Source organism: Babylonia areolata, chromosome 19 (genome assembly GCF_041734735.1).
Source record: "Babylonia areolata isolate BAREFJ2019XMU chromosome 19, ASM4173473v1, whole genome shotgun sequence".
In the NCBI taxonomy this organism is placed as follows: Eukaryota; Metazoa; Mollusca; class Gastropoda; order Neogastropoda; family Buccinidae; genus Babylonia; species Babylonia areolata.
The window spans coordinates 29531658-29540975 of NC_134894.1; the positions used below are offsets into that span (position 1 = coordinate 29531658).

The following is a 9318-nucleotide window of genomic DNA, read 5'->3' on the forward strand; positions in this document are numbered from 1 at the left end:
CACTTTCCTCTTCTAGAAGCCCGGTGTCCAGTTTACCCTCTACATTTCTCTCAGTTCATTTTACCACCTAACCCTTCTAAGATTATCAGGAGAAAAACTAGCAAAAAATGTTATGCTTTGGCATACTGCGAAAATATGACTGAATTATAAAGATCAATATAATTTGCACATATCAGTGTTAAACGTTCATTGCTTCGGGTCAAAGTGAAGTAGAACTGTTTCGTGTACAGTGGAATGCGTTTGATAACTGCATGACAAACTTCAGTTATCGATGCGTTTTTTTTTCTTCCTGTCTGTAATGATTTATTAGACTGAAAGGACGATGAACACAGCAGGAAATGCGGAGCAAGAGATCGAGTGACATCAAACAGAACACGGACAGACATCAGAACTACATCATCATCAACTGAAAGAAGTACACACACACACACACACACACACACACACACACACACACACACACACACACACACACACACACTTCCGTCTAAAAACACTTATAGTGAATAGACGTTAAACTGAAGATAAAACACACACACACACACACACACACACAAAGAGAGAAGAAGAAGAAAAAAAAATGCACTCCGGATTTGAACTCACAACACTCGGCCTGTAAACAAGTCCCACAGATGTTCAGGCCAGGCTGGTCCAAAGTGTGCTGCGGGTAAAGAAAAGAGTCCAACTGAGGACTCCCGAGAAGGAGTCAGTATAGCTCAGCCGGACTACGGCGGTCCCAACTCGAGACGACGGGATTTGAACTCAGGACATGCTGTGGTGGTCCCAGACCACTGGGGCGAGGCAGGCTGTAAAAACAAGGGTGGATCAATCCCCGACCCAAGTTGGCCATCCAGGGTGGAGGGATTCCGTGCGGCATCCACATCATGGAGGACGAGGGTGGCGGCAAGGGCATGCTGGATTGACCTGTCAAGTGTCGAAGGAAACGAGTCAGTGGAAGGCTACAGTCAGTTCTGTAGTAAGTAGGCCTACTGCTTACACATGTTTCGTTTGCCGGCTACAGATATTCATACACATGCGTGTCAGTAACACGCTTTAAACTTCTGTGGCTGTTCACAGTTCACGCTCGCCATTTACGTTTTTCGTTAATGTTTTTTTATTTTTATGTTTGTATCTATATATATCTACACACACACACCCGCGCACGCACGCACACACACACACACACACACACACACACACACACACACACACACACACACACACACACACACACACACACATTCGATGATCATTTCGTTTCTCGTTTTAATATCAATCTTTATGAGAAGATTTTAAAGAAGGAAAACATGCACCCCCCTCCCCTCGCACACCTGTCAATTTGCTTTTACTTTCAAAACACACACACACACACACACACACACACACACACACACACACACACACACACACACACACACACACACACCATTCCCCCAACCCTCGTCAGCCCTTCTGTCCGCCATCCCATCCATTCCTCATCCCTTCAGTCTGATATCCCCTTGAGCGGAAAGCCGTAAAACTGAAAACTGCACACACACACACACACACACACACACACACACACACACACACACACACACCTGTCTGCGTGATGGTCTGGTAGAAGGGCGACATGCCAGGCAGTGTCTCAGGCAGGAGGACCGAGGAGTCCCTGTGCCCTGACTCCTGGAGCTCCCGCTTCTTCCCTGGCGGCATCGCCAGTCTGTCCATGTCCGTCAGTGGTATGTCACCTGTGGGAAACAGTACACCAGTGTGAACATTTATAAATAATTATGCTCCTTTTTCATAGACCCAGGCTTGGACACACTACAGAGAGACCTGGTAAATCTGGTTAACGGTTCTTCTGTGCGGCGACCCAACGACTGTTCACAGAGTTTAGGGAGAAGGAGGAGGAGGAAGAGGAGGAGGAGGAGGAGGAGGAGAAGAAGAAGGAGGAGAAGAAGAAGAAGGAGGAGGAGGAGGAGAGGGAGGAGGAGGAGGAGGAGAAGAAAGAGGAGGAGGAGGAGAAAGAGGAAGAAGAAGAAGAAGAAGGAGGAGGAGAAAGAGGAAGAAGAAGAAGAAGAAGAAGAAGCAGCAGCATGTATTAGAGGAGATAACGACGTTAGTATGGCCACGTGGTAACTTCAACTTTCAGGCAAGGAACTGTTGAGTGAAGAAGATGGAGGGTACGCAGAATAAAAAGGATCGACTGACAACATTGCAGAATGGACGAAAAAACTATGTGCAAGATCAAGGCATTGATACACAGCCGACAGACCTGAGGGAATCTGATGAACAGTTCTGTGCGACGCCCCAGTGATTCTTCACAGAGTTAAGGGAGGAGGAGGAGAAGAAGAAGAAGAAGAAGAAGAAGAAGAAGAAGAAGAAGGAGTAGGAGGAGGAGGAGGAGGAGGAGGAGGAGGAGGAGGAGGAAGAAGGAGGAGGAGGAGGAGGAGAAGAAAAAGAAGCACGTATCAGAAAAGAAAACGACGTTAATATGTCCACGTAACTTTCCTGCTAGGAGTGATGGAGATGAAGGGTATGCAGAATAAAAGCAGTGGACTGACAACATTGCAGAATGGACGAGAAAACCATTTGCGGAAACCCAGGCACTTACACACAACCGACACACCGGGGGTAATGTGATGAACAGTACTGTACGACACCCGAACAGCTGTGCGGCGCCCGAATGACTCCTTACAGTTAAGACAGGAGGAGAAGAAGAGGAAGAAGGAGGAGGAGGAGAAAAAGAAGAAGAAGAAGTGAGAACCATGGCTCTGAATACCGACAGTTTGTAGCCAGTCGCAATGCCTACAGTAAGAGTGTATGGAGGGGCCTGAAACTGTTCAAACACCTCTGAAGGTTAAAGGTCACATAGCCTGTTACGGCCGTTGAGGGCATTCAGTTCGTATTCACTGTGTCTAGGGCTCGGTATAGGGAGGCGTTGCTCAGTCCCTCCTTACTTTACACTTCCCCGACTAAAGTCAGTTGCCCGTTCACACCTTTGTGGGATTGAGGAAAATCGGAGTAAAGTGCCTTTTTCCCCAGGACACAACACCATGCCGAAAGTCTGGTGAACACTGGGTGAGAACCGAGTCCATCGCCTATGCCATTCTGCCACGGCGTCCCCATACGCTGACGCTTCTACGCTCAGTAACTGTCTCAGACTCTTCACAGAGATGGCCTACATCAAAGAGTGCTTCAAAGAGTAACATCTATCTATCTATCTATCTATCTTGAAGTGTGAACACCAAAACGGTGTCTTTTCTTCTTTTTTTCTTCATTTGTTTTTCATTTGAACTGGCCAAAAGAAAACAAAAATTAAAAAGTTCAAGCAGCTGTGAACTGACTTTGTGGTAGTCAAGAACACAAAAAAGTCGAATTTTTGCATCCGTTCAGTGCAGAGTGTTATAAAAGTTAAGCACCCTGTATGCTTATTATTTTGTAGACCTACTAAAAACATTGATAGGTTAAAAAAACAACAACAAACAAACAAAGGCGGCGCTAAATTTAAGAGCATGCTCTACCTATTTAAAGGAGCCCGAATTTCCTTCAGAAAAATGTGTTGTCACTGACGAATAATACAACTTACAAGACAATACAATATTGAGAACGAAAAGCGCGCGCGCACACACACACACACACACACACACACACACACACACACACACACACGCACACACACTTCTATTCAGAACTTTGTGACCATTTATAATATGATATAATGCTTTGCAATACCTTAATTTTACACTTCGACGATTCTCAATGACGACAAAGAACTCTTACCTCTGTAACTGTAATGTCGTTTTGTGGCCATTCCTCTTTTCATGCTCCTGTTGAAAAAGGAAACGGAAAAAAGGTTACCATAACACACACACACACACACACACACACACACGCACTGTGACTCTCACGCACGTATGCACGCACGCACGCAGTCTCATCGCCTGCTGGAATGTCTAAAACAACCAGGACAAAGCACTTTGCAGCTGTCCTGTGTTGTTTTTCTTTGGCCATGTCTTGGCATGTTTGATGAAATTGACTGTGGAAAATAATTGCAATGGAGAACTGGTCTTTTTATACGGCACTATATTATGGTCATTGTCAGAAAATAGAGATTTCCATGTGAACCAGCCACTTTCGATATCTGTTTTGTTGTTGTTGATGTTGTTGTTTGTTTGTTTTGTTTTGTATTGGTTTGTTTTATTTTATTTTATTTTATTTTTTTACCCTGGATAGAGAAAGAAGCCTCTTCTAACATGTGTCTGTATCTTAACTGGCGAATACTGGTCTGAACACCGAGAAGGAATAATGCCTTAAAACATGTGATAATAAACTAAAAATTTGGCAAGAAGAACTGTACTATCAAAAAACAAAACAAAAAAGAAACAACCCCCCCCCCCCAAAAAAAAAAAAACACACAAAAAAACAAAAAAAAAAACCACAAAAAAACCCCAACCAACCCCCCCCAAAAAAAAACAAAAAACAAAAACAAAAAACAAAACAAAACAAAAAAAACAAAAACAAAACAAAACAAAAAAACAAAAACAAAAAAACCAACCCGCGCAATGTTAATTTTTCCCTCCAACTGACAAGGAAACGTTGAAGTTGAACTGAAGGAATAATGCCTTGAAATTTGTGGAAATAAATGAAAAACACGACAAGAAGTACTAGAAAACCAATACCCACACAACGTTTCGTTTTCTCTCGCACTACTCACAAGGGCCATTCTGCAGTGCAGAATGGACAGGGGGAAAAACCATATGCAGGGAGATCCAAGCTTTGACACCCAACCCGACAGACCTTGAGCAATCTGGTGAACATTTTGTTTTTTAATCTTTGCGGGCGCCGCAGTGACTCTTCACAGGACTGAGGGCCAAGAAGAAGAAGATTAAGGAGAAGACTCACATGGGAAGGTTGGAGTCGCGGAAAGCCTTGGCGAAGGGGTTGTTGTGGATCTTCAGCTTGGTGACCAGGTCGTTCTGGTAAGCCGTGACTGCGATGAAGGACGTCAGGTCCAGACGGAAGGTGTGGCTGCGCAACGCCTTGCTGGTGTAAATGTTCTGCATCTGTCTGACCGTGATCTGCACCACGTACTTGTGCATGGAATGAAGCAGCATCTGTGGGGTAGAAAAAAAAGGATAAAGATGGTTGTGAGAGACAGAAACTAAAATGGTTTTGACTGAATAACGATAAAGGACCTGACACCCCCCCATTCCCATTGCAAAACAAACAAACAAACAAAACAAAAACAAAAAACAACTCCACTCCCCCGCCCCAGAAAATATTACACATTGATTAATTTGATGCTAATATACTGTAAGCACGCCGCGATATGCACCAGCCATAAATGATATTTTCACAAAGTCACAATCAGATTTGAAATCAATGAATCATTGTGTGACGTCTTATCTGTGATAAAAGCGTGATAAGCTGTTATTTTGAAACAAAATGAATTATTAGAGCAAAAAGAAATATTTTTCAAAAACACAACACACACACACACACACACACACACACACACACACACACACACACACACACACACACAAAGAACACGGAGAACGAGAAAAAAAATCCACAGCGAATGAACCCATTGCTGAACCTTATTGGTGAATGAGATCAGCGTGGCCTGACTCTAAAATACAGTTACAACTTTCTGTATACTTATCAATGATTGTAACTAATAATAATAATAATGGTATTTATATAGCGCTGAATCTTGTGCACAGACAAATCTAAGCGCTTTCGCACCAGTCATTCTCACGCACGCATAACTCTAAAACTGGAGAAACTGAAGACAAGGAAGAGGCAGGGAAGGTAGGCTATTTTGGGAAGAGGTGGGTTTTAAGGCCAGACTTGAAAGAGCTGAGTGTGGAGACTTGAAGCGAAAGAGGAAGTTCATTCCAATTGCAATGTCCAGAGACAGAGAAAGAACGGCGGCCAACAGTCGAGAGTTTGAATCTGGGTATGCGTAAATGGAGTGGATCCGAAGCTGATCGTAGTGAGCGAGATGGAGTGTAGAGGAGAAGGCAGCCACAAAGATAGGAAGGGGCTGATTTGTGAATACATTTGTAGCATAGAGTGCTGATCTTGTACTTTATTCGGTGTGAGACAGGGAGCCAGTGGAGATGCTGCAAAAGAGGAGTGATGTGCTCAGATCTTTTCTTTCTGGGGACGAGTCGGGCAGCAGAGTTTTGTATGCGCTGAAGGGACTGAATGGATGAAGCAGGCAAACCAGACAATAGAGAGTTACAGTAGTCAAGGCGAGAGAGAATGAGAGAAACGACACGTCTAGATGTTGCGTCAATGGACAGATATTTCCGGATGGAACTGATGCGCCGCAGTTGACAGTAGCAGGATTGACATGTCTGATTGATAAATTTTTGCATGGACAGTGTGTTGTCAAGGACAACGCCGAGGTTCCTGACTGAACTGGAAAGAGGGATGGATGTACCGCCAGGTTTGATTGTGTCAGTTATAATGGAAGAGAGTTTTTGTTTAGTTCCTATGATCATTGCTTCAGTTTTGTCCACGTTCAATTGTAACTTATTTAGAGTCATCCAATTTGGAATATCCAGGAAGCAGTTGGATGTTTCTTGCAAGAGCGACGACAGTTTTTCAGGTGTATCACTCTTCTGGAGTTGAGTGTCATCAGCATAAGAATGATGACTGACATTATGGCGGTTGATAATTTCAGCGAGAGGAGCAGTGTACAGTGTGTACAGTGTAACTGATTTTGCTGAACAAAAGTAACTCAATCCACAGAGGACACGTCCAGTTTTGAAAGGATGACTGACATCCTGAACTGTAAGGTGAACATCCTTCACATACATGCATACTCATCAACAGCAGTAAATGCTAAAACAACAACAATACACACACACACACACACATGTATGTATGTATGTATGTATGTATGTATCTATATAAGCCCCTCACTCACGTTGCCCTCGCAGGATTCCCGGTTGTTAGTCAGTTTGATGCGAGGAAAGTGGATCTCCCGCCTCATCCAGTGCTTGCCGCTGTTGGGCGACTCGGGGTGCGGGTAGGGGCGGTTGAAGATGGGGTTGTCGGCCACCCCGACAGCCGTCCAGCTGCTCTGGATGAACTTGTACCGGCGGGAGTCTGCCGGGACCACCTCCATCTCCACCTCGTACATATCCAGATCTTCCAGCCCCCACAACCGTACCGACACGTAGGGGAACATCCGTCTGAAGGGTGGAAGGGTGGTGTGTAAGAGTGTGATTATTGTATGTTGAGGTTGACTTCGACTTTGCATTTAAGCCTCATTATATATATATATATATATGTTTTTGTTTTATCATATGTCTTTCATGTATTCATTCATATGGAATGACTGTGGTTCTCGTATATAGCTTAATGTAACATACACCACAAATGCGTTTAATGTGTTTCTGTTATTGACAAGAGAAGTGAGTTTTCTCTGATGAAACAACAAAAACATACAGGGTGCTAATGACAAGGCGCATGTTTGCTCTCTCTCTCTCTTGTAAGAAATAAAGAAAAACATAGAAAAAATACAGAAAAGCAGAAATAACAACAGTTACTTATTTGGAAACGCGCGTGTCACCACACATTCTTATGATGCTGACTTACATTTGTCTGTAAGCGCGTGATGTGCATTAGTCATTTGACATTTTGATGTTTTTGAAGTCGCATTAATTGATTTTGGTACTGATTTAAATTGTAGGTGTCGTATCTGTGCTGAAAGCATAGGCTAATGATTACCAATTCTGAAACAAAATTTCTAATTTCGCGACACTGATACTTTGCCGGTGTATCTTTAAAAATACTTCAGACCTCTAGAAAAGAATGTTGTCAAAGTAGGCTTCATATTGATGAGGTCACGCGCACACAGTTTTTGCTGATTTTGTTTTCTCTAACGATCGTCATGAATGAAATCGAATGTCTCGAACGAATACGTCATGCATTTATAAAATCAAAAGCATAACGAAAAACAGTAAAATGGTACATGGTATCAATCGCAGATGGTACTCTAAACAAATAATAGCAACGAGAAATACTTCCATCTGAAAAGAATCGTAACATTTTCTGAAACCTGCACTTGTCTTGTTCGATCAAAAAATTCGGTATGAATTTCAAAGACGCGTGTAATTATCATTCCAATGTCATCAGTAGGATAACGACAAAATCAAACCGAATTAGAATATTAAAGATGAAAGGCGCTTCGACGTACAGCGGATAATTCATTTGATTTTTTTTTTTAAACAATGACACTGAAAAGTGATACTTGCATTTACCCGTCACCCCTCCTTTCTCTCTCTCTCTCCCGCACCCCTGCGCCTTCCCTCTCTATTCCCTCCTCTCTCTCTCATTGCTACACACACACACACACACACACACACACACACACACTCTCTCTCTCTCTCACTTAGTCTCTGTCTTTCCCCCTTCTCTGTTCCCCACTCTCTGTCCCTCCTCTCTCTCTCTGCCCCCCCTCCCCACCCCCCAACCTACTCTTCTTCATTCTCTTTCATTCGTTCTGTTCATTCATTCACTCTGTTGTTTGCCAACAACAGGACTCACCTGCCGTTTCGGTTGATGATCATCTCCGTGCCCACCTCGGCGAAAGCTCGCCAGATGTAGGACTTCTGCAAGGAGATGGTGACGCCGTCCTGTGTCATCTGCACGTTGTCTTCCTCCTTGGACACCTTCACGTCCAGCCCCAGCTGCTCCTGCAGCAGCTCGTCGGCGATGTCGGGCGAGTAGTCTTCCGGCACGGCCTCTCTACTAGAGTCACAGGGCTCGGCTGGCAGGTCGACGACTTCCACCTCCTCCAGCTTTCTGTTCTGAACGTGTGTTGTCTCCTGTGATGGTGAGGCCCCGGCTTGGTCTGTTGCCTTGTTGACGTTGGTGGCTGTCTTCGGTGTGGAGTTTAAAGCTTCTGTACTTGGCCATGATGCCGTGTGTGGCTTTTCAGGCGTGTACGTGTCTATGGGGGACGTGTCTGCTGTCCGCTGTTTCTTGCTGGCGTTTTGGTGGTCTTCCTCGGAACTGCTGCTGCTCTGATCCGACATCCCGCTGTCTGTGGTCACGTCAGGTGCCACGTCCTTTGTTGCAGTAAGGTCTGTACCCGGCTGGTTGCTGTGTTTCTCAGAGTCTGGCTCACCATGTCCGAGTGGTTCTTGCTTTATCCACTTTAGAAAAGTCGTAACCGTTTGTTCCCACGAATTCAGCGGACGTGTGACAGACGTTTGTTGGGAACTGTGTGTCGACTGAGCGACCTGACGTCGTTTGATGTGATCGTTCTGTGACTCGCCATCTACAGTATCGTCATAAATATACTCTTTTTTA

General features: G+C 44.3%; 1 protein-coding gene across 1 annotated transcript; it reads right to left on the reverse strand.

Moving 5' to 3' along the window:
- Positions 1–706: 706 nt before the first annotated feature.
- Positions 707–8627, reverse strand: LOC143294140 (T-box protein 2-like). The gene is made up of 6 exons (XM_076605571.1): positions 8551–8627; positions 6926–7193; positions 4888–5099; positions 3766–3812; positions 1581–1730; positions 707–924 (listed from the first exon to the last, which is right to left on the reverse strand). Exons 1-6 carry the CDS (start codon positions 8571–8573, stop codon positions 707–709), a joined length of 918 nt encoding a protein of 305 aa, XP_076461686.1. The 5' UTR covers positions 8574–8627.
- Positions 8628–9318: the final 691 nt, after the last annotated feature.